The 26,084-nt window shown below is 46.9% G+C and overlaps 1 protein-coding gene across 5 annotated transcripts in view; it reads left to right on the plus strand.

The window, feature by feature from the left end:
- The window catches only part of SYTL3 (synaptotagmin like 3), a 99,377-nt gene that overhangs the window by 65,130 nt on the left and 8,163 nt on the right, over positions 1-26,084 (plus strand). For all 5 annotated transcript variants that reach the window (XM_039252098.1, XM_039252100.1, XM_039252102.1 and 2 more), the window contains 4 exons: positions 366-490; positions 7,964-8,098; positions 19,809-19,987; positions 24,602-24,704. In XM_039252098.1, the coding sequence (XP_039108029.1) occupies positions 366-490; positions 7,964-8,098; positions 19,809-19,987; positions 24,602-24,704 (542 nt within the window). The remainder of the gene's footprint in view (positions 1-365; positions 491-7,963; positions 8,099-19,808; positions 19,988-24,601; positions 24,705-26,084) is intronic.

Consider the following 26,084-nt stretch of genomic DNA (forward strand, 5'->3'; position numbering starts at 1 on the left):
CGCTTGTGACGGATGACCCAGGATGCAGAGTAAGTGGGCTGGAAGACGTCCCTCTCCCTCCCGCCCTGACGGTGGCTGTCTGCCTACAGAGGCCCAGGGCCACACTGTCACCGCTTGGGAATCAGGCTCCTCTGTCCTATGCAGGGCGCCGTGTGCCCCTCGTCCAGCACGTGGTGTCTGGGGGCCACTCCCTCCGAAGCCCAGAGATTGAGGTTGGATGTGCCATCGTCCCCATGCCGTGAGCCTAGCCTTGGGAGACCTTGGGGCTCCTCGGGGGTGTGGTTGCAGGGAATCCCAGCGGAGGACCCCGCGAGTCTGTCAAAGCTGTGTGCTCCCACCTGTCGTCCCGTGTATTTGTTTTCTAGAGCTTTCCAAGTCCCAGAATGACATGACCTCTGACAAGCAACTCCTAGCCACGGGTCGCAGGCAGTATGCTAGCCGGACGGAGAGAAGGAGCCAGTCTGACACCGCAATCAACGTCACCACCAGGGTACTCGCCGGGCCACCACGAAAGCCACTTCTAGTCCATTTTCTCTATAGATTCAGTTTTCCTTTCCTTTTATTGCATGACACTAAACAGTCTGAAGAAAACATAATTATAAATCCCTCTCTGTTGGAGTGAGGCCTGGCCAAGTGAAGGTCGAATTCCAGGGTCGATTTGGAAAATAGTTCAGAGCAGGGAAAAGCCTCAGCCTAATCCCAAGCCCGTGGGGTTCCAGGTCCACGGGACTCCCTGCTGGTCTCAAGGCCACTCCGAAGGCAGAGTGGCCCCCCTGCAGGGCTGAGATGTGCCAGGTCATTCCTGGGGTCTGGATACCCTCAAGGAGGGTCGAGAAGCCTTCTTGTTTGCAACAACGTCCCGTTAACACCTGACAGAAACGCACTGAAACCCCACGTGCGGCCTGACCCAGGGCAGTCCCCAGGGAGGCCTCTCCCGGTACCTAAACCGCAAGAGAGTTCACCTAATCAAGGCTTTTAAGGAAATAATGACTCTGGCTTTCCCCCAGGATTAACCAAGTCCTGCCCTGGGACAGGAGAGAAGGAGACTTCACAGTCAGGACACCTGGGTTCTCGCCCAGCGGCGGTGACCTGGCTAGGGCAGGAGCCACCACCTGGTCACTAGGGCTGCGCTGGGTGCCTGGGCAGGACACGTGTCCCTTCCTGCAACCCTGGGCTCCGCCCCGGATGTCCCCACACAGACGCCTTTAGGCAGGGAGATGCGGTTCACCCAGCCTCCTGCGGGAACTTCCACACACACATTCTCAAGGCTTCAAACTCTGCCTCCGTCCACGACCCTCTGCCTGGGGCACGGCACGTGAAGCGCCTGAACATCACCATGCTCTTGGTGAAAATGAAGGTGACGACACTTGTTCCGCCCAAAGGCACCGGCTGCTTGTTACGATCCCTTGAGATACGACAGTATCTAAATTGCTACCTAAGCTATCTAAATATACTATCTAAATTGCCGGTCTTTCTAATTATGTGCCAGACTCCACTCAGGGCTTTACTGGGACCATCTCATTTTATCCTCACACCACCTCCTGAGCCATGAATTGCATTTGGCCCTGTTTTACATTTAGGGAAACTGAGGCTCCGAGAGATGTAAGTCGATGCCCCTGGTTACATAACCAGAAAGCAGTGGGCGGTCTTGGTCTGGAGGCTGAATTCTGGAGCAGCTGTTCTCAACCTGAATGTGTGTGTGAGTCACTTGGGAATGTTGTTGACATGCAGAGTCTGAATCGCTGATCTGAGGCAGGTGTGAGATGCCGCATCACCGGTGAGTTTCTGAGGAGCTCCCGGGTGAGCAGGCGGTGCGGCTGCTGGCCCCTGGGGCCTCGCTAGATTCAGGAGAAGGCGTCTAGAGTGTGTGAGGTGCATTTGGAAGGCTTCCAAACGCCAAAGGGCCAATGAGTGTTTGTTTCTGTTGGTTCCCCAAGGTCTACACAAACCCCGTGCTAGCCAGCCTTCCCCGAGTCAACAGATAGAGGAGCCTGTGATTAGGAGCCACTGTGGTCCAGGCACGGTGGCGTTTGTTACATACTAGTCACACCTAGTTCTTACAGAAATACTGAGACAGATATCACTGCTCCCATGATGAGGATCTAGGCTCTGGGTTCCACGAGATGGTAACCAACCAGTCTCATGTCATATAACTAATAAAACGTGGAGCCAGGAGTAGAGTCCAGATTTGTATGGCTCCAGATGCTAAACTTGTAACTTCCTCAGTGTGTGCCCCACGTAAGGAAGACAAATGAGAGCCCAGATCCTTGGGAGGAAGCCCCTCGGATGTTAACACTCGCTAAGGTTACCAGGCACTGTTCTTGGTATAGATACCTCACTTTCTAAATCCTTAAAACAACCCGGTGAGGTCTGCGCTCTTGCTGTCCCTATGGACGATGAAGGACGAAGGGGAAAGAGATGACCAAGGGGGTAACGTGGTCGAAGTGTCAAGGCCAGGTCAAGTCTGTTCCAGACACCACACCTGTAAGGCCTGCGGGAAACAACAAAGTTTGTGGACAGTGTTGTTTCCTACTTCCGATGCCACGTGCCACGTGCCAGGGCATCCCACGTTTCCCAGGCTTGGTTTTTGGCATTCAGGAGCCGACATAACGTGACATCCGTGGCGCCCGCCCTCCCCTACTACATGTGCACAGGGAACGAGCCTGCTGGGTAATTGCAGGGCTGTCTGATGGGACAAGGAAGCTTGAGGGTAGAAGCGAGGAGCAGCAGGGAAGGCCATGGCGGGAGAGTCCCCATCACGTAGGCACTCACTGCCACGCTCTTGAAAGGACATGCTTTCTACTTTTTGCAGGCAATCTGTCTCCCCTCGTTCCTGGAGGATGGGGCTGTTTTGGAACAGTGTAGCCAAATGTTTATAAAGTACTCAGCAATCGTGGCATGATCTATAAATGCTAAATAATTACAGGGTTGAAATATAAAGAGTACATCTTTAAATAGGACGTTTGTCAGACTGCAATTACACATGCCCTCCCTGGTGAGCTCATAAAACTTACACTCACATTTCCATCAGAATGCCTTGGGGCGTTCTGCCAACCTTAAGCACGCCACGTGGTGCCCTTTGGAAGTAGGGGGTGTCAGTGCCCACTTCGCGGGTGGCTACACTGAGGCACGGAAATAGGAGATAACTCTCTTAAGAGCACGTGGTGACGCTGAGATGGTAACTGAGAAAACAGCTCAGGGTGGCTTCTATGCCACTTCTGTGACCTTTAAGTGTGTGCTGCATATTCTGGAAATGCTCCGGTGAAGACCCTCACTTCCGCATGTGGGCCAGGGCTCTTGCAGAGGAGAACTCTCCTACCTGTCCTCTGAGAGCACCTGTGCATCCCCATGGGGTTTTATTGTGCATCTTATTCCTGTGTGGCTGATCTATATTGGCCGTAAAGACACACACCTGTTAACCAGGAAGGAAATACGAGAAGCTATTGGGAGCGGCCGTCTCTGAGGAGAGGGACCAAGGACGGAGGCAGAGAAGAAACCCTTCCTTTCACTTGGTGTCCCTTTATGTGAAGTTTTCCCACGTCCATGTGAAATCTGAAGCAACCACCCGCCCCCAGAGCGTGACATTTCTGCCTCCCTTCTCTTTCCCCACCTGCCGGCCACACTTAAGGCTGAGCAGCCAGGGGGAGGGAGGCAGTGGCAAAGCTTGGTCCTCAGACTTGAGGGCTTTTGACCCCATTGATGGTCCCAGGAGAGACGACTTCCCTTTCGGCCGGGACATTACATTGCTCAGAGGGTGTATCATCGGCTGAGCCCAGCCCGGATAGTTTCCTGATACCCTCGGATGCAGTCTCAGCGGCAACAGTTGAGCTTCTTTTCTTGTTTAAGATCAGCAGAAAAATCCCAAACGCATGAACTGTGTGGTTCCAGGGAGTCCGTAATTTGATCAAATGGAGCGTAATGTTTATTGATCTTTCAGCATGTAATATTAAACTTAATAACTCTGTGCAGAGTAGACCTCATTCAGGGCAATCATTTTTCTCTGTAATCTGACCCAAACTAGATAGTTATTGAAATATGTTAAAAATCACAGGGGGGCGGGGAAATGCCTTTCTCAACGACATCGATAAGCTGCTCTCTGAATCTTAATGCCCTTTAACAGGGTACTGAATCTGACAAAGTCATCCAGATCCTTCAGAATTTACTGGGGAAGAGTTGAACACCAAATTTCAAGTTGATTCCTTAGTCACAATGGGATGTTCTTCAGAATAGTGTTGACTTTTCTAATGATTTCAAAATATTTATATTGGCACTTAAGCTTCATTAGTGTTTTTCCAGAATCCTAATGTATTTAGAAATATAGTCTTCTCTGGCTATGATTTTTTTTTTCTGGCAATGAATTTGACATGCTATGTGACCGCTGTTATAAAGATAGTTCTTTGTTCCTTTTCAGAATTTTTGTCATCAGTTTTTTAAAGATGTTTATTTATTGTGAGGAGAGAAGGGGATTGAGAGAATCCCAGGCAAGCTCCATACTCTCAGCGTGGAGTTCGATGTGGGGCTCAATCCCACAAACCGTGAGATCATGACCTGAGCCTAAATCAAGAGTCAGACGCTTAACTGACTGAGCCCCCCAGGCGCCACTGCCATCAATTTATTTTTCTTTCATAGTTTATTGTCAAGTTGGTTTCCATATAACACCCAGTGCTCATCCCCACAAGTGTCCTCCTCCATGCCCGTCACCCCCCTTCCCCTCCCCCCCACCCCATCAGCCCTCAGTTTGTTCTCAGCATTCAAGAGTCTCTCATGGTTTGCCTCCCTCCCTCTCCCCAACTGTTTTTCCCCTTCTCCTCCCCCATGGTCCTCTGTTAAGTTTCTCCTGTTCTACTTATACGTGCAAACATATGGTATGTGTCCTTCTCTGCCTGACTTATTTCGCTCAGCATAACACCCTCGGGTTCCATCCACGTTGCTTCAAATGGCAGGATTTCATTCTTTCTCATTGCCAAGTAGTATTCCATTGTATAGATAAACCACATCGTCTTGATCCATTCATCAGTTGATGGACACTTAGGCTCTTTCCATGATTTGGCTATTGTTGAAAGTGCTTCTGTGGACATTGAGGTCCATGTGCCCCTATTCATCAGCACTCCTGTGTCCCTTGGGTAAATTCCTAGCTCAACTTTTTTTTCTTGATGATTTAAAAACTCTGTTACCTTAAAGAAAACTGAATTAGGCAGTTATTTTTGAATACCAAAGTGTTACGAAGCTTTGTATTAATATTTAGCCCACTGTTTTCTTTCTGTCCCATTCTGACTGCTGCCTTACATGCTGTTCCAAATGGAATCTTCTACATCCTCCAAGGCCACCCCTCTGACATGGTCAGAAGGTAGAGGCATTGGGGTAGGAAAGCCCTCTGACTACTTCCTCCGACTCGGAGTTTCCCTGGATCGTTAGCCATCCTTTCCTCCGGCCTCAGAAATGGACGTTCCTTCCCAAGGGGAACCCTCCTCTCTCTCTTCTGGGACCCTGCTCCATCAGCTCACCGCTTTCCCCACCTGTTTCTCCTCTACCTGCAAGTAAGCCCTGACCCTCCCCACCTTAAAAGGTAAAAGCAGCATCTTTTGAAGGATTCCCTTCAAGCTGCTCTTCCATTTCTTCATCTCACCCAAAATCCATAAAAACGTCTTCAGCTCTTGCTGTCACTGCCCTTGCCCCCCATCACCCCCCTCCTGGGTTCACTCTCAGCTGCCATACAGTCCGTTCCCTGTGCCAGGGCAACACTGCTCCCTGGGGTGCTGCCAGGCACCCCTGATTGAAAAGCATGGTGGCCGATTCGAACATCACCCTCATCGATGACTTTGTCACCTTTGACACAGTTGACCAGAATTCCATTCTTTTCTTTAATTACAAAAACGATTTTATTGCTTGTATATATAATAAAGCCTATGCCTACACACTAAATGAAAGTTTAAAAAACACAGATGAGGAGGAGGGGGTGGAGGCAGCGGAGGAGGGGGAAGAGGCAGGGGAGGAGCAGAAAACTCAGCACAGTGTTGCGGGGCCAGTCGCTTGGAGGACACATGCACACTCACTTTGCAAAATTGGCGCCATGCCGCACGTCCGCTTCGTTATCTGCTCTCTTAAGAATCTCTAACATCATGTTTTATTTCTTCCATACCAATACATACATATTGTCATTGTTGTACAGCTATTTTTTAGGGCTTTTTAAAAAAAATGTTTATTCTGAGAGAGAGCATGAGTGGGGGAGGAGCCGAGAGAGAAGGAGAGAGAGAGAATCCCACGGAGGCTCCCCAGTGTCCGTGTGGAGCCTGATGCGGGGCTCGAACTCATGAACTGAGATCATGACTGGGGCCGAAATCAACAGTTGGATGCCCAACCACCAAGGCACCCCTAGGACTTTTAACTCATGCTGCCAAATTGCCCTCCTCTGAGGTTGACTCAGTTTACCCAACCCCTAGAAGTGGTGTAACCCGCTCCTCAGCACCCCATCTGGCACCAAATGTTATACTTTCTATTTTAATATTTGCTAATTTGATAAGCAATTTTTAAAAATCTCCATTTCTTTCATTTCAGATGAGCCTTTTCTCATACTCTTTTCTCTTTTTTGAACACCCTTCCTGCCCGAAATCCTCCCCTTGGATTTGCGACTCTCCTGGCTCTGTCTCCTCCCCTGGGCCGGCTCTTTGGTGTCCCCTCAAGCTAACTATTCTCTGGACAGCCTGGCGCAGCAGGAATCTGGCCTCTGGAGTCTCTGCGGTCACATGGGTCATTAGCAGGTCTAGGAACATAGTCCGTACTTGACCATCAGGATAGGCCCACCACTCGGGATGCTCCTCCTCTCAGTCTCTCCCCAGCCAGCCTTGAACCTCCCACTCAGGCCCTACTTCCCCTAAAGAGCATCCTGACACCCTCTTCTGCAAAAGCTCTCCGTCCCCTCCTTCCCGTGGACTTGGCTTGTGCCTCCATTTCAGTGGAATGTCTATTTCCTACCAGCCAGGTGAGCCCCTGGAGGGTGGACAATGCTTCCTCTCCCCCCTCCCTTGTCCTCTGCCCCCCCTCTTTCTGCCCCAAGACTTAGAGCAGTGGATCAAAGACAGGGTTGCTTGGCAAATGTCTGATGGAGCTGAGCTGGCGTTCGGGGATCAAGAGCGTAAACGGTAATTTGGAGCTAATCATTTCTTCCACTTATTCTCTTATATTTTCAGTCTTTCATTCCTGAAAATTACAACTATGATGCAAATGTTCTATTTCCAAGTTCCGCTTCCAACCTGGCATCGAAGTGTAAAGTCTGGACTCAGAAACTTCGTTATTTTCAGCCAGAAGAGGTTTCCTACCTTGGGCGTTTTGTTTTTTGGCTCTATGCTAGCCCTGCCCAATAGAAGTTTCTAACCACTGCCACAGTGGCTACTGGGCACTTGAAATGTGTCTAGTGTGACTGAGGAGTTAAATTTATTAATTTTAGTTGCTTTTAATCACTGAGAATTTAGACTTATATAGCCACATGGAGCTAGTGACTTCCACACTGGAAAGCACTGCTCTATACATTATGAAAAGGGTACCAAGTACTAAAGTATTTTTATAAAACTTAGAGACATTTTTTAATTTTTCCCATTTTTTAAAATGTGCACACTACAACCAAAACTCTGATAGGCTAAAGATTTTATTTCATGTGATTAAATGCAGGGATCGTCATTAAGGTCAAAATGTGGACTTAATTTCTTTAAGACTTATTAATTCATAAGTGATCCACCCACCACCATGCATGAACATTCCAGTGCTTGCTGGTGCCTGCCCGGGCCCCGCGGGTGTGTGTGTATGCGTGTATCCAAACAGAAGTGTGCGCTCTTACTCAGCACCCAGAAGTTTGCATGTTAGTGCCATCAGGTCAGAGATGAAGGCTCTGCTCATTGAAGTGACCGCCTTTGAACAAAATCACACTAGGACACAGGCTCTGTTATTAATTCTGTGTTTCCTTTTCCAGACGGCAAGCACACCCGATATCCTGAAACCTCTCAATCAAGAGAGTCCCAAACACCTTACGAATCCTGTTTTGAAGCAAGAGGATCTCTCATCCAGGCCAACGCCCAGCACTTTATTCTCAGGAGGATTGAGACACGTGAGTCTCCTCTAATACCCTGGACACCACATGTGTGGCTGTCGCCATGATGTCCAATGGGCTCGGTGGGCGGGGGTAGGAGGGAAATGTTTCTTAAGCATAAACTGGACCCTGACAACAGAACTTGGAGGTAATATTTTACTCAGACTGGGAGCTGGAGAAACCTGGCTATATTGTGATGGTTTTTCTTTCATACACACAGATAGCAGTGAATAATAATTAATAATAATGGTATCTTTGGATGAGAAGTTTTTACTTTTAATGAAGTCAACGTATCAAATATTTCTCTTACAATTATATCTGTGTCTTGTCTACCCACAAGTCACGAAGACATTCTCTTGTTTTCTTCTAGAAGCTTTACAAAAATTGAGTTGTTCTGTGTAGGTGTGTGCCCCTGATCATAACTGTTTGTGAACAGTACAGGTTGAGGTTTGTTTTTTCCACATGGACAGCCGGTTATTTCGGCACCATTTGTTTACAAAATGACTCTCATTCTCCCACTGACTTTGGTATCTTTGTTGAAAATCAAGTAACCGGGTAGGTTTGGGTCTTTTTCTGGATTCTCCACCCTGCGGCTCTGATCTCTATGCTCTGGCTCAGACCACACCATCCTGGTTACTGCAGGAAGTCATGAGGTCAAGTCTCCTAAGTCCTTCAACTGTGCTCTTCTCTTTCAAGATGTTTTAAAGGTTGTCTCTGTTGATGGGCAGGCCTTTTATTCATTCTTTTGTGTCTTCAAGAACATTGAAGGAGAGCTTACTTTATGCCTCAAGTTGTGATATGTGGTGTGACAGAGCCTTGGGTGACAGGTCACGAGGCCTGGATCACTGTGATAGCTCTTTGCCTTAGTAAATAATCTTAGACAATGACAAAAACTCTCCAAACTTCAGCATCCTCATCCAGGAAATGGGTATCAGGCTTGTTCTTTTTATTTCACTGGATTGTTCTGAGAAACAAAAATGCACTCATTCCGTGGTGTATGATAGTGGCTAAGAACTCAGCTTCTAGAGGTTCCTGGGTGACTCAGTCAGTTGAGGATCCTACTCTTCATTTTGGCTCAGGTCATAATCTCACAGTTTGTGGGTTCGAGCCCTATGTTGGGCTTCACGCTGATCGTGCTTGGGATTTTCTCTCTCTGTTCTGTTCCTGCTCATGCTCTCTCTCTCTCTCTCTCAAAATAAATAAATAAACTTAAAAAAAAAAAAAGGGGAACTCAGCTTCTAGAAACCATCTTTTTGGTTCACATTCCAGCTCCTGGAGTGTGACTCAGAGCAAGTCCCTTAACCTCTCTGTGCTTGGGGGTGGTTGTGTTTTTATGGAAAATGGCCTTCACTTTAGAAAACGATTAACTTACCCCCCTCCCATCTACATGAATATCTGGTAGAACATTACAGCCACGGCAGAAGTGGGCCAGACCCGGGCACTGAAGAACAGGCAACATCCTAGACTCGGTCCACTAAGTGCTGGCGGCTCCCAACCCATCCCTTCACTGAGTGGTCCTGCCTCTTTCAGAACCACTCCTCTACACCCTCACTATTCAAAATGTGGGGCCAGCAGCACTGGAATCACCTGGGACCTTCCAGAAATCAGTGTCTCTGGCCCCAGCCCAGACCTACTGGGTCAGAGTCTGCAATTGAACAAGAGCCCCAGATGATTCATATGTACCATGAAGTTTAAGAAACACTGATTCGGGGTGTCTGGGTGGCTCACTCAGTTAAGCACCCGACTTCAGCTCAGGTCATGATCTCACGGTTCATGGGTTCGAGCCCCGCGTCAGGCTCTGTGCTGACAGCTAGCTCAGAGCCTGGAGCCTGTTTCAGATTCTGTACCTCCCTCTCTCTGACCCTCCCCTTCTCATGCTGTCTCTCTCTCTCTCTCAGAAATAAATTTTTTTTTAATTAAAAGAAAAATTAAAAAAAAAAAAGAAAGACTGGTTCAGCTCTAGTAACTTCAAACCTGAGTAAAGTATGTCATTTGTTAAGGATTCCTTAACAGTCTAGGGTCATGCTGTCCACTACAGTAGTCATTAGTCTATTATGGCTGTTAAGCACTTGAATTATGACTAGTCCCAAATGAATATATAAAGTACACACTGCCCAGGAGCTGATTATAATGTTCTCTGTCAAGTACACTTAAATAAAAATAAAATACACACTAGGTTTTAAAGACTTAAGTAGGAAAAAATATAAAAGATCTCATTAATAATTTTTATATTGACATATGTTGAAATGATCGTGTTTTGGACATATGACACTAATAAAATGCACGGCATACGTCATAGATACTGTGTCACTTCCAGGCCACCTCAGTAAGGTGAAGATCGTAATAAAGTCAAATTAATTTTTGTTTCCAGTGCATATAAAAGTTATGTTCACCCTACACCCTCATTGGTTTAAGTGTGCAATGACATTATGTCTAAAAAAAAAAAAAACCAATGTACGTGCCTTAATTAACAAATACTTTATTGCTAAAAAATACTAACCATCATCCTCTGAGCTTTGAGTTGTAATCATTGATCACAGATCTCCATGACAAACATAGTAATAATGAAACCGTTTAAAAGGTTGTGAAAATTACCAAAATGGGGCACAGACACGAAGTGAGCAAACCCTGTGGGAAGAACGGCAGCGATGGGCTTGCTGGATGCAGGGTTCCCACAGACCCTCAGTTTGCAAAACAGGCAACATCTGCGAAATGCACTAAAACTAAACCAGGTGTGCATGTGTTATTAAAATTAATCTTACCTTTTTTTTTAATAAATAGGCCACTAGAGAAGTTTAAGCATTTTTTTTTTAAGTTTATTTCTTTAATTTGAGAGAGAGAAAGCATGCACACAAATAGGGGAGGGGCAGGGAGAGAGAGAGAGAATCCCAAACAGGTGGTCAGCACAGAGCCCGACGCAGGGCTCAATCCCAGAAACTATGAGATGATGACCTGAGCTGAGATCAAGATCAGACACTTAACTGACTGAGCCCCCCAGGCGTTCCTGGAGAATTTTAAATTACAGATTTGACTCACGTTACATTCCCGTGGAACAGCACTGGGCTGAGTACCGTGACTGTACATTCAGTGGCACCTGGGCTGACCTAAAGTGGAATCGTCCCGAATGCCGGCTCATGTGCCTCTGTGCGCTTCCTACGAAGAAGGTTCGTGTCTTCACCAGTTCTCAGACAGGTCTGCGCACCCACACTGGTCAACGACCAGGAATCAAGAGCAAACTCGGTTCTTCCCGGGAGCCTCCAAGTCCCAGCGGAGGGCAGCCGCCTGCCCCTGGGGAAAAAACGGTGGTGACGGAGCCGGCCCTGCGCCCTGGCCCTCTGCTCTTGGTGCCCTTTTCATTCGGGAGACTGCGGTGGTGAGAGCTCGGCTGGCCCGGCCAGGAGTTCTCAAAAAGCTGTGGTTGAGAGTGGTTTAACCCCTTTCTTCACAGCTAGCTGTTGTTTGGACTGGGAATAGTTCAGCGAGGTGGAAGAGCAGAGGGAACACTTCTCTGGGAAGGGTGAGATAGGCAAGGATGGCTCCAGAACATTCTCTCATAGGGTTTAGCCCTGTGGTGGGTCTGAGATAGGAAGAGCTTTGCCAAGATTCTCCAGAAGGTTTGCCCCTACTCCAGCTGACGGAAGGACGCCAGCCAGCTTGAGCTTTTATGAAGCTGGTCCTGAGGGTGAGGCTAACCTTCTGGGAGAGTCCAAGGGGCAGCTTCCCCAAGACCTGCCCAAGGGCCCACTAGACTAAACTCTAAGCTCCTCTAGGGGCCAGAATCATGTCTTTGGGTGCTCAGAGACCAACGCGTAGGCATGGACATGGGCTAGGATCCACCCCACGGCGGTCCACGGGGCCCCACACAACCTGGCCAACCCACCTGTCCACTTGCTCGTTCCACACAACCACACTGGCCACGCTGGTCGTTGAACACGCCAGACACATGCCTGGCCTGGGGGCGGGGGGGTTCTGCCCTCTCCCAAGTGGCACCAAACCCATTCACCCCCTTCCTTCAAATCTTTGCTCCAAGGTCACCTTGTAGGCAGGGCCCATGCCCTACCCTGGCCTGCCCTCCATCGCCCTCACCTTCTCTCTGTTACCCATATTCTTATCACCTTCTGCAGCAGTGTAATTGGTTTATCTGTTGTTTGTTGTCTCCTGTAAGTCCCCCAAGCCCAAGCAGTGCCTGACCCTGAAGTGACACTTGGTAAACGTGTGAGGAATGATTGCATTACTCCTTACTGGAGCTCTAGTTTCCTGAAAGCCTACTGTGTGCTAATGACCGACCCAGGGGCTTCCCAGTAAATCATTCGCACAACCGTCCAGTCAGGTGGATGCTATTGTCCCATTTCACAAATAGGAAGACAGGTTCATGGAGGTTAAGGCGGCTCGCTGAGGTCATACAGTAATCGCAGAGCCCTGACGCGACACCCAAAGCCGCACGAGTCCAAGCCCTGGGGGCTCTGCTGGGCTCTCTGGTGGCGTGGGTTTCCTGCCCTCACCCCTGCTTCAGCTGCACTGGCCTGGGGCTGACCTCCCTGGACAGCCTCTCGGACTGCTGGGAAATGATGCTGTGGCACGGAGACGTGGGTGAGTGTGTTTTTCTCACCCTGTCCTTCAAATTTCTTTTTAAATGTTTTATTTCTGAGAGAGAGAGAGAGAGGAAGCGTGAGCAGGGGAGGGTCAGAGAGAGAGGGAGGCACAGAATCCGAAGCAATCTCCAGGCTCTGAGCTAGTGGTCAGCACAGAGCCTGACGTGGGGCTCGAACCCACAGACCGTGAGATCATGACCTGAGCTGAAGTCGGACGCTTAACTGAGTGAGCCACCCAGGCGCCCCTCACCCCGTCCTTCAAACGACACCGCGGATTCAACCGGGCTCCCTTCTTCCTTTCTTCTAGTGGGCTCTGATGTGTGCCCTTCAAGTTCTCCTCGTGAAGTTGAATTGTTCTGTGATTAAACCTGTTCCTTGAAGCTGAAGCAGTGTTTGTGGAAACTAAACTCCCACAAAGCAAATACTGGCTGGTGCTTCTTGCCCAGAGAGGTTGTCTGCCCTTCCGACAGACATTGAGGCTCTCTAAGAGCCAGGAAGTTGGAGCTGGGAAAGGCTTGCTAAGTATTTACTACAAAAGGAGAAGCTCAAAGGGGCAATACATAAGGGAAACATTCAACCAGGTGGTTGAAATCAGTGCAAAATTAAAGCAAGCGCTATTTTAGGGTCATTTTAGCAAATTTTAGAAGTGATAACAGGTCCGTGTTGGCAGGGGTCTGGAGCTGCTGGCATTTTTATAAACTGCTGGGGTCTGAGGGAGGGCAATTAGCTATGGGTCTCAAAAGCCTTGAAAATGCCTGTTCCCTTCAATCAAACAATTTCAGTTACAAGAAATATTCTTGAAAAATTATCATGAATGTTGCCCAAAATGTGTGTATATGGATGTCCAGGGAGCCTGGTTTATAACTTTTAATTTTGAAGAATTGGAAACCACCAAAATGTTCAAAATAGGGCAATGGTTAAATGAATTATGGTATGTTTATTCAGAGGAATACCTTGTAGCTATTAAAAAGAACGTTGAAGAATATTAATATAGAAAATACATATTGATAAGTGGAAATATAAGGTCATAAAATTGTATTACAGTAGCACATATTTATAAAAGCAAAATGATTGTACTATGTACAGACTTTGCAAACCAAGTGGGAGGATTTTTACCAAAATTTGACCCTGGAATGATGGAGTTATGCTTTTTTCTTAAAATTTTTTGGGGGCTCATCTGTGTTTTCTGTATTTTTCCCATAAACATGTAATGTTTTGGGAGGAAAAAATAATTTGTTAAAAAAAAGAAGTTCAGGGGTGCCTGTGTGGCTCTGTCCATTAAGTGTCTGACTTTGGCTCAGGTCATGATCACATGGTTCATGGGGTCGAGCCCCATGTCATTGGACTCTGTGCTGACAGCTCAGAGCCTGGAGCCTGTTTTTGAATTCTGTGTCTCCCTCTCTCTCTGCTCTACCCCTACTTGAGCTCTCTCTCTGTCTCGCTTGCTCACTCGTTCTCAAAAATAAATACTTTTTTTAGAAATTAAAGTAAGTTCAGTTATCAGAAGTAGAACTTCGCGTGAGTGAAGAAATACATTACGTTTTAGCATTCCCACAGGAGAACAAATCCTACCAGAGTTCATGTCTGGCTTTTAATTTGTTTATACTTATGTTTTTAAAAAAGCTAAAAAGGAATAGCATTTATGTCAGTGTTTTCATACAGCTTACATTTTTCCTGCCAGAAGGTGTTGTGACTATATGAGGTATAGGTTGGAACTCCTTCGATGTGGAGGTTGGCAAAAGTTTGAGGGAGAGCAGATTCTTAATCAAAGAAGTACAAATCCAATTCCCAGGTGTTTTCTTTAAACATAAATTTGAGGCGTGGGATGTTATGGTGATATTAGGGTCACTTCTAAGTATGGACTGGCTGGAAACATTCTGTCCATCAAACGGAGCTCACTGAGGTGTTGAAATCCTTCGTTTTCTGTCAGTATTTCTGATCTTGTCTGGTTCCACTTTTTTTTTTTTTTTAAGAGTACTGTGTTTACCTATCTACCCATATTTATGTATTTTTTTAAATCAAACAGAATAAAAAGGATGAATATATTCTGGCCTATTCATCCAATGGAATACTGTTTGGAAGTGATAGTGAATCAACTCAAACCACACCTGACCACATGGATGAATTTAAAAAAAAGAGTATCAAGAGAAAGTCAGTTATAGAGGAATGTGCACAGTAGGATTCTAATTCTATAAATTCCAAGCTCAGACAAAACCAACTAATATATTGTTTGGGGGAATCTATACATCTGTACTAAAACCATAAAGAAAAACAAGGATGATTAACAGGAAACTTTGAAACAGTATTTACTCAGGGACATGAAGGTGGGGGTACAGGGTACTTCTGAGGTCCCGGTTATGTTCTTTTACCCTAGCTGAGTGGGGGATACATGGATGTTCATTTTATAATTATTATTTAACTATATGTATCCATTATGTATACTTTTTATATATAATTTTACAGTAAAAGAAAAAAGGAGAAAGAAAAGAAAAAGGAAATGATCTGCTCTGGTTACAAAAGGCAGCCACATTGTCTAGCATTTTCCAAATGGTAATGAGTGTTCTATACTTACTATGCTTGGGGACAGTTCTAAGTCACTTTATATGTATATATAAATATAAATAAAAATAAGTAATATAAATAAAAATAAATATATATAATACATATTTTAATGTTTATTTTTCAGAGAGAGAGACAGAACGTAAGCAGGGGAGGGAGGAGCAGAGAGAGAGGGAGACATAGAATCTGAAGCAGGTTCCAGGCTCTGAGCTGTCAGCACAGAGCTCGATGTGGGGCTGGAACCCATGAACACTGGATCAGGACCTGAGCCAAAGTCAGACGCTTAACTGACTGAGCCCCCCAGGCACCCCTCTAAGTCTCTTTAGACACATTAACTAACTGAGTCTCATCCCAGTCTTATGAAGTAGATCCCCATTTTACACATGGGGAAAACTGAGACTAGAGAGGGTACAAATACTGCACAAGATCACACAACCACCAAGCATCAGGGCTGGGAGCTGAATGAAAGCCACCATCTTGACCACTCTGCAGTAACGCCCTCGGTGTGATCAGGACTTTTTCTTTCTAAAGTATACAGTTGGCTCTTGAACAATGGGGAGCTTAGGGGCACTGACCCCCTGTGCAGTCAAAAATTTGTGTATAACTTTCAACTCCCCCAAAACTTAATAATAGCCTGTTGTTGACCAGAAGTCTTACTGATAACATAAATGGTCAATTAACACCTATTTGAATGTTATATGTATAATGTACTGTAAACTAGAGGGGCGCCTGGCTGGCTCAGTTGGCTAAGCCTCCGTCTTCAGCTCAGGTCATGATCTCACAGTCCACGGGTTCCAGCCCTGTGTCGGGCTCTGTGCTGACAGCTCAGAGCCTGGAATCTGCTTCTGATTCTGTGTCTCCCTTTCTCTCTGCCCCTTCCCCACTCACACTCTCTCTCTCTCTCAAAAATAAATATTGAAAAGAAATTTTTTTTAATGTACTGTAAACTAGAGAAAGCAAAATGTTAGGAAGATCATTAAGGAAGAGAAAACACATCTATCGTACTGTGCTGTGCTGTGCTTAGTGGAAAGATCTGCATCGTTCAAACCCATGCTGTTCAAGAGGGCAAAGAGCCTTGCTCGCAGTCACAGTAGATAATGTGTGCCCTTCAGAGAAAACCCCTGAGCGCTCCCTGCCCGCCTGCGCCTCCTTTGCTTTCGCTCAGATTTCCTTTTCTTTCAAACCCCACAGACAGCACTAACGGCTCGAGGAAAAGTCGGGCTGAGTTCATAGTCCCTCTTCTGGGCCCAGGCTTCTTGGCCGACTCCATCTGGCGCTCCTAGCTCCTGTTCTGGCTGCCAGAAACGAGAACCCGAGAACCCGATTGCCCTCCCAAGGCAACAGCGGTAAAGACATAAATTATGTCTGGAATGCGGTTGACCAGAGGAGGCGCTCCGCTGTCTGTTCGCGATCTGAGCCTGCCCGTTTCCTCCTGAAGCAGGCACAGCAGCTGACTTGCTCAGAGAGCCTACCAGAAGCTGGTCACCCAAGGAGTTAGGTGCCCCTGGTCCAGTCCTACCTCTGATTTCCTGTGCAACCTTAGGGTGCGTCCCCGCCAGCTTTGATCTCCGCTGACTACTTATGAAACGAAGGCTGCATGATTCTAACGCTTCCTGGGTGAGTTATCACTCTGGGCACCAAGCTGGATGGGCCAGGGGCAGCCCTCTCAGGACCAATCCTGAACAGCTGTCCACACAGAGGGCGGGCCTCACGGCCGGCGCCAGTGCCCGGGGATCAGGTCTACTCTGTTTGTCCCCCCCTGGCCAGCACTCCTCAGCCCGATGTGTTTCTCTGGGTAACCAAGCCTCAGATCGACCATTTCATGCCTTCTCCAATTTTTTCCAAGACTCTTTCAGACCTTCCACCCTGCTGATCTCCATCCTCATTTTGAGCAAAGGTCCCTTTTTACTTAAAAAAAAAAAAAAAAAAAAAAATGGGGGCAGGGGCCTGGGTGGCTCTGTCAGTTGAGCGTCCAATTTCAGCTCCGGTCAGGATTTCATGGTTTGTGGGTTTGAGCCCTGCATCAGGCTCTCTGCCATCATTGCAGAGCCCACTTCAGATCCTCTGTCTCCCTCTGTCCATACTCTCTCTCAAAAATAAACATTAAAAAAAAATCTATTCAGAATTGCCTAATCCTCCTGATACCAAAATTGACCTCACTGTGTCTGTACCCAGCCTACTGTCCCTTCCCTTCCCCGCCCTCCCCAACAGAAGAAGCCAGTCGCCCCAGCAGCACCTTGGGGTGCATCCTCTCCTGCCCTTTATGGTTTCTTCCATTAAAGATACCATGTCTTTTCCTCTTTCCCTGCCTTAGCGATTTTTGCCTTAGTCTTTGATTTTCAGCAAGTTTATTATGTGCTGACATGTAGTTTTATTTAAAAATATTTTCCCTCTGGCATCTGCTGTTAAGTGACTTAAGGAAGTTCTACAAGATTAGGACAGCCACCCAACCAAGTGAGTCTTCTTACATTCAGTTCTATGGCTCCTTCAGGCACAAGACAGCCTACCCCATCGTGCCAGAATATTTACATAGAGCACTTTTAAATCAAAGTACTTCAAGTGCTTTTCTCTATCCCCTTCACAAATATTTACTGGGGAATGTGTGGTGAGCCAGGCACTGAGCTGGGTGCTGGAGATACAGTGGAGGGTAGGAACGTGCAGAGACCCATGTTCTAGGAGCTTCCAGTCGCTTTCAGTGGGTGTGACTCCCCTTCAGAGAGAATGTACTTTTGCCTCCAGCGCACAGAGTGAAGGTAAACAGTCTTTATCCATCTGGTGTCCAGCTCGTTCGAAGCTGGGTTTCAGTCTTTATGAGGACTGCTCCATTTCCAGTTGATTCTCACTCCGGGGAAGGCTGTGGGTGGAGTCCCCACTGAACGTGTGGGGGTCTCCAAGCCCCTCCTCTGTGGTGGGCTTCTCCAGGAAGATGAGCTTTTCAAAGCCTTCTTAAGCTTCTCGGCTGCTCACTGAGAGCTTCCAAATCAGCAAATCCCTTGAGGGAAGGAGAAGCATCTAGAGTCTGTGTCGCTTAGGCGCGGTTCACCTTTCTCTGTGAACTCAGCTCAAGTTCTGTGTGCCTTTCAGGGCCCTGGACACCAGTGTGTTTCCCAACCCTTTAATTGGCTCCTGAGCCCCATGGCCACTGTGTTTCACTTGACTTCTCAGTCTTCCAGCTCTGTCTGCTCACAAAGGGACAAATGCCTCAAAGGGAGACCAACTACTCAGAAGGTCAGGCTCACAGCCACACTTCCCTTCTCTAGTAGCTTGGACCCCTCACCCTGGTTGTCGTGGTAGCTCTACAATGGCTGTGAAGCTGTTTGTGTTTAAATTCAGTTTCCTGTCTGTTCTCGGCAGAAAAGTTGCTGTAACACAACTTAGTTTGACGTGGCCCAAAGTGAGGTCCCGGGACGAATGCCATTTTAATTATCAGAACTTTTTGGCGCCTGCGATCCACGCCCCACCATCCGCCAGACATCCTGACCTGTTTCTCTTCACTGTTGTGCGCCTCGCTGATCATGCTGTCTGACCACTCCCTGTCTTTCTGGACGCAAAATTTAAAGATTGTGTTCCATTCGAACAATGGGTTGGGCAATGTGGGCAGATCAGTGCCCCGCTCCCCTCCAGAGCCAGTGACTAGGTGCAGTGAAGTTGAGTATATTCTTGGCATTAGTTAATTGAGGTTTGGGTCCTCTGACGAGCTGGCGGTTTGGTTTGGCTCGCTCTCTAGTGGGAGAGAAAGCCCCAGACGTTCTTCTTCCTTTCTTTTCTGGATGTTTTACAGTGTGGAGAAACTTGTTGGGAATTAGAAATGGAAATCATTTTTTCCCCTCTATTTTTATAGAGTCAGCAGTGAAATTTTACATGTGCAGGGGCCAAATATTGAAGCAAATTTAACAGTGATACAGCAGTTTGTTGGTCTTTTAGCCACGGACATCCCATGCTACTTGTCTGTATTATGTAAGCTCACAATGTCTTCACTTGAGGTGGTAGTTCCGTTTTTCATTTTAGGTGCCCATAAACATTTAAACACAATCCCTCTTGTTCTTGTCTGCATACTTCACACATCTTATTCCATTTATTCCTTACTGTAACCGAAGGAGACTACTATTCATTTTTCCATTTAGGCCTTAACACCGCTCACCAGCAGTAGAACAAGCCTTTGAATCCAGCCCTATCGGATTCCCAATCATGGTGCATAGCATCCCCGCTCTGTTGCTTTCCACCTGGCTGTTGATGCCATGGGTATTATCTGCCCTCCTGAGAGATGTAACTTTGCAGAATCGCCAAGGAAATAGTCCACTTCATCCCAACTGATTTGTGTTAAAGAATGAGATTGTGTACCTTGATTGCAAGGCAAACACCATATCTGGGCAAGACCAGACTGAGGATTTCCCATCTCCTCAGGACAGAATGTGTGGCCGCTGATTTTGGCAAAGCACAAGCTGGTGTATTATTAACTTTGAGTAAGGATGCATGTTTTACATGAGTTTTTGAGATCTTGAAACCAGAACTTCAACAACAACAACGAAAGGATTAATTGTGAACTAATTTATTGCATCTGTCGCTCTCAATTTCAGGCAAGTCTGCTTAGCATTAACAGCACTTGTACAGAGACGGGAAATTTTGACAACGCTAACATCACCGGAGAAATCGAGTTTGCCATTCGCTATTGCTTCAAAACCCGTTCTTTAGAAATATGCATCAAGGGCTGTAAGAATCTTGCCTATGGAGAGGAAAAGAAGAAAAAGTGCAATCCGTAAGTTTCTTTTTCTAAGTTTTGACATTGGATGATAGGCATATTGGGCCTAAGTTTATGTAGAAAAGTAAAAGCCGAAAATTAACCAAGACAATTGTAAAAAAAAAAAAACAAAAAAAACAAACAAAAAACTAAACTAAAAAAGGCCTATCAAGAATTATTTTAAAGCTACAGTAATTCAAACAGTGTATTATTGATGCAATGATAGCTAAGTAGGTCAACTGAGCAGGATCAGAAGTCCAGATGCAGATCTTAGCTAAATTTGGGAATTTCTAGGATCAAGGGGCTATTAGAAATCAACACAGAAAAGATGAACATCAATACATGGTGTTGGGAAATTTGACTTCCCTTACAGGAAAAATCAAACCAAAAAAACTGTCTCACACAATCTGTAAACAGATTAAAGTTTTCTTCCAGGGCACCTGGGTGGCTTAGTCAGTTGAGCGTCTGACTCTTGATTTCAGCTCAGGTCGTGATCCCAGGGTCATGGGATCAAGCCACAAGTTGGCTTTGTGCTGAGCGTGGAGCCTGCTTAAGATTCTTTCTTCCTTTGCCCCTCTCCACTGCTGATGCTCTCTCTTTCTTTAAAAAGAATTTTTTTTCCAATTGTTATGAAAAGATATCTCATTATTGTAGTGTGCATTTCTCTGATCACTAACAAAGATGAGCAACTTAGACATTTAGGGTTCCCCATCTATGAACTTCCCATTCATATCTTCTGCCATTTTTCTATTGCGTTGTCATTTTTGTATTTATTTACAGGAGTATGGGGTGTTTAAAAACCTGTTTTGACTATGACTCTTCATAGTTCTATGTATTTTATATATCTTCTAGTTGTTTTTTTTAATTTTTTAAAATGTTGCTTTATTTTTGAGAGAAAGAGACAGAACACAAGTGGGAGAGGGGCAGAGAGAGAGGGAGACACAGAATCCGAAGCAGGTTCCAGGCTTTGAGCTGTCAGCACAGAGCCCGATCTGGGACTTGAACCCACAAACCACGAGATCACGACCTGAGCTGAAGTCAGACACTTAACCGACTGGAGCCCCCCAGGCGCCTTGTAATGTTACTTGTATTCTAACACTATTTAAGATAGCTTTGCTTGCAGAGAATTCGATGTCCAATTCCTTTAAAATGTCTGCCTTTTGAGTCTGTAGGAAAACTCAAGGTTATAAATCTATTCTTCTCTATTTTCATCTATTAGAGTATTTTCATACTTAGATCCTTTCACAGTACAATTGGAATTGATTTTCTGAGTACAGTTTAAGGTAAGGACCACATCTTTGTCTGTCTTTCTTCCTACATGGGAAATTGGAGCACAGTTTTTTAATTACCAGTTAGGGAAAGGGGATGGATTGTTGGTCCAGCCAGACTGTCCTCTGCAACTTTCAGTGTAGACAGATGAAGTACTTTGCTGTAGCACTTAAGGATCTCCAAAACAGCATCCTTCTTGTCTTTCTAGTATCTTCTATTATTTCCCCAATTTATACCTTATGCTCTAGGAAAATTGGAATAGTCATTGTTTCAAAGCTACCGCCCTGACTTTTCCAAAGAGAGGCTTTCTTCGTGCTTGTGTTGGGACCACTCTCCCTATACCACTGCTACAAGTAGCAGCTGCAATCCTGTCCCTTCTGCAGACTCCAGTCCAGTCAGGGACATTCACTCAGCCCTTGACTGTTCATGCACGCCGGGCCTCTCTTGTAATCCTCAAAAGGACTATAGTGAGGTGGTTGGGAGTATGGACCTTGAGCCCTGGTCCACCATGTATGCGACTTGACCTTGGGCCAGCCACTCAGCCTCTCGATACCTCAGTTCCCTCACTGTAACATGGGAATGATAATAGCACCTACTTCAAAGGATTCTTGTGGTGTTTCCCTGAAGTTGCCCATACTAAACCTTCAGAACAATGCCTAGAACATAATCAACACTCAACAGATAGGAAGTGAGTGAGATGTGGCGTGCACAGAGGTAGACCTAAAAATCCACAATAGGGACCCCCTTGAGGTTCAGGCTAAATACTCAGCTGCTCATACGCAGGACAAGATTTCATGAGGTCTGTCACAGTGTGGCTGCTGGGTGTGGCCCAGAGCTGGGGAAGATGGGAGCTCTGACCAGCCAGAGTGGAGACTGTTAAACACCCAGGGCATTCAGGGGAATACAACAGTAGGACACGCTCTAGCCCCAGAGTGAGGGCTACTCCACCCACCTGAGCAAAATCAAACCTTGCCAGGGTCACAGTGAGTTGCCCGTCAGTGAAATGCCTGCTAGAACAAAACTCAATGCTTTTTCAAGGAAAAATAGCCCAGAGAGGATTCTGGGATGGTGGCAGGGGGGGATGCACCAGGAAGCGGTCTCCCTTTGCAGACAACAATTGCACCGGGAGCATCTGTCTGATGTAACTATTTTGGAACTCCGGAGTTTAGTAAAGGCTTGAAAATCCAGGGGAAGCCGCGATGGTACGTTGTGATCAATTTCAAGCAATTTCAGCCCTTAGCAGGATAGCCGCTATCAGTCCCTCACTTGCAGCCGCAGCCATGCCAGTGGAAGCAGCTTATACACAGCTTGCGGGAGTCCGCGTGCACAGTGAAAGGACTTTGTCTTCCAAGTATCAGGGATCCATGCTGACTGCATGGCTGCTTCTGATCGCAGAGGTGCAGACACAGAGGCGGGCAGCCATTGCGGCATTTCCTCCAGGTATTGGGATCCAGAGGCGGTCCTCAGGAGGATTACCCGCAGATTTCTCGTCAGATACTACAGAGGCCAGAAGGCAGTCAGTAGATATGGTCAATGGACTACAAGAGGGAAGAAAAAACCTATCAACCAAGAATTCTATATCCAGCAAAACTTTTCTTCAAACGTGAGGCAGAAACTAAGATATTCTCAGATAAACAAAAGCCAAGGGACTTTGTTAACACTAGAAACTTCTGTCCTGCAAGAGATTGTCAAGGGGGCCCTGCAAGGTGGGCTGCAAGGACACCAGACAGTAACTCAAAGACCTACGAGGAAACGAAGACCTCGGGAAAAGCAAATACACAGGCAGTTATAAAAGCAGGTGTTATTTAACGGTGGCGTGGACTTCTACTTTTTGTCTTCCACAAGACTTAAGAGACTAATATGTTTTTAAAATTATTCATCTCTTACTGTTGTTGTAATTTTGGTTTGTCACTCCACACTTTGTCTTTAACCTAATTTAAGAGCTGCATGTATTTAAAGGAATGTTTAGTTTGTGTCACACGGTCTGGAAAGGTACAGTTCTGAGACCTCAGCAATGCAGAGCGGTGAGGTTGGCACTATAGAGAAACCGGGAGGCGGCGGCTGAGTGGCTAGTACATTGAGTGTCCGACTTGGTTCAGGTCATGATCTCACAGTCTGTGAGTTCGAGCCCCTGCTTCAAATTCTGTGTCTCCCTCTCTCCCTGTCCCTCCCTTGCTCACACTCTGTCTCTGTCAAAAATAAACAAACATTTAAAAAAAAACCAAACCAGGTGCAACCAATAGACAGAAAGTGCCCCAGGTGCACAATGTCTTTTGCTTGGGGCTGGTTCCCAAGGGTCCTCAGTGCCTCACACCTCTGTGCCCTCTACAAGAGACTCCTTCTGGATCCAAAGACAGAAATAGAAGACCTCCTGTGTAAACAGTAGCCAGAAGAGAACAGACAGGGCTACACTAAAATCACACAAAATAGACTTTATTTTTAACGTTTTTTCCTTTACTTGTGTTTGAGAGAGCATGAGTGGGGGAGGGGCAGAGAGGGAGGAGGAGACCGAGGATCCACAGCAGTGAGCAGCAAGCCCCACGTGGGGCTGAAACTCACAAATAGTGAGATCATGACCAGAGCCAAAGCTGGTCACTCAACCGACTGAACCACCCAGGCGCCCCACACAAACTAGACTTTAAAGCAAGAAAGGTCATAGAAGATAAGCTGTTATAGGTTAACAGGAGGAAGTTCAGTTCAGCAAGATGTGACAGGTCCGTTTTGCTTCGGGAGCGTCGAGGCTGTGGGGAGCGCGCCGGGGGGTGGAAGCTTCCAGGGCAGCCAGGACAGTGTCAGGACCTCCCTGGAGGGAGGGATCTTTTTAGAACAGGGTTTCAGGGGATGGGCAGAATGTGGAAGGAGAGGCCCCCACAAGGGAAAAGTAAAGTGTGAGGCATATACTTTCTATTTCCACTTTTGGGGGCGGGGCGTTGGAGGAAGCAATGGGTGGAGGGAGGGAGGACCAGCTGGCATAGGGTCCCCAAACCCAGGCGGGTTCGAGAATCTGCCACCCGTGGAGACTCCGCGCCCGGTCTCCGGTTCCAGGATCGTCACCAAGTGGCGAATCATGAGCGATATAGATTCTAGGGGAAGGGCACGAGGAAAGCGGGGGAGCTTCCCACCCCCAGGAACATTCTGGAGGATTATGGCCAAAGACCGTGTAAACCAGAAGCTGCATACCCAGCACTACCATTGTTCCCCGTCAGGGGAGGCCGCCGAGCCCTTTCTGTCCGCCTCAAATCCAGCAGGGAAGCAGGGTACAGAAGACGCTGATGTGTGATTCTCTTCCTCCTGAACCCTTTGGCCCCTGCTCCCACCCCCCGCCTGACCTTTCACCTTGTCCCGTCTGCGTTTGGCCACTAGGTACGTGAAGACCTATCTGCTGCCCGACAGATCCTCCCACGGAAAACGCAAGACTGGAGTCCAAAGGAACACCGTGGACCCAACCTTTCAAGAGACCTTGAAGGTACTTGCTGGACAGATATTCACGTGCTAAGTCCCCCATCCCGGGCTGGGCACAGGGGGCCAGAGTTCAGCGGAGTGTTCTTCCAGACTCTTGAGTCAGTGAAATAGAAGTACAGACATTTCGGCATTTCTGCAGGGCTCTGTCAATCAGTGGCAGGTCAGCAGGAACTAAATGGCAGCCTTTGTACAGAGTCTGCTGGACTTGAGGATGGCGTTTGATTAATGATTTCTGCGAGAATGGTGGAAAAGAACCTGGCGGCCTCCCAAGCTCTAAAACTGGTTTGTCCTATTGAATTTTTATGACTCTCAGCGAGGTACTTTCAGGCGGGGTACCCTGTGTATGCCACTGCTGAGTTACTGTCTTCCTGAAAGTGCTCCTTTGTTGTGTTCACCAGGCAAGCCCAGGCTGCTGCTTATTTCATGGGGGAAAAAATAGTGGCCTTATGAGAAACGTCTTACAGAGGAATTGTGCGGATTTTCACTTTCTTTGAGAAATCATGATTTGTGATGTGGGGCAGAGCCAGAAAGTAGCTAATGGGATTTGGGAGCCACAGGTGGAGATGATGTCTGGCATCGGCCGGGGAGGTAGATGTGGGAGGCTGTGTGCTGGAAGAACAGTCCAGATGCGCTGGGATGTACTCAGTCAGCGCTGGGTATCCCAGGGACCCTGTGTATTAAGCCTGAATGAGGAGAGGGCTTGGTTTACCTTCCTTGGCAAGTAGGGACATTTCTGAACTCCCAGCCAGGGGCCATCTGGCCAGCTGGCCTGAGTCCCATTCATTAAATAATAAAAGCCAACTGTTTTCTGTGTCCCTGCTGTGGCCAAGTGCTTTCTATACCCCCTGAGCTAGGTATTAGAATCCTCATTTCCCAGTGGGGAAACTGAGGCATAGTGCTCAGAAGGATAGCTCTAACTCACAAGGGACTAGCAGACCTCCACAAGATTTATGTTCATAGGACTCCCCAAATTTTGTTTTTTTAAAAATGTTTTAAATGGGATTTTTTTGTTTTTTGGTGTTTTTTTTTTTTTTTTTTTTTTTTTGAGAGAGAGAGAGAGAGGCACAGAATCCAACAGAGCCTGATGCTGGGCTCAAACCCATGAATCATGAGATCATGACTTGAGCTGAAGTCAGATGGTCAACTGACTGAGCCACCCAAGTGCCCCCACCAAAGGATATTTTTTAAAGCAGCCTGTGGTTCAGCAGCTGGGGGAGGGGGGGGGGGCGGTGCTCAACGGATCCCGGGTCTAGGCCTCCTCTGGTAGCAAGCCACGAGAGACTTGTCTTCAGGCAGTTTTGCTCACATATCTGCTGAAAGAGTTTTGAACAGCTATGTACCACCTCACACATTGTAAGTTCTTATTTAAAATCACGCGTTGTAA

This window comes from Hyaena hyaena, unplaced genomic scaffold (assembly GCF_003009895.1).
Source record: "Hyaena hyaena isolate Hyena2069 unplaced genomic scaffold, ASM300989v1 scaffold_405, whole genome shotgun sequence".
NCBI classification, from domain to species: domain Eukaryota; kingdom Metazoa; phylum Chordata; class Mammalia; order Carnivora; family Hyaenidae; genus Hyaena; species Hyaena hyaena.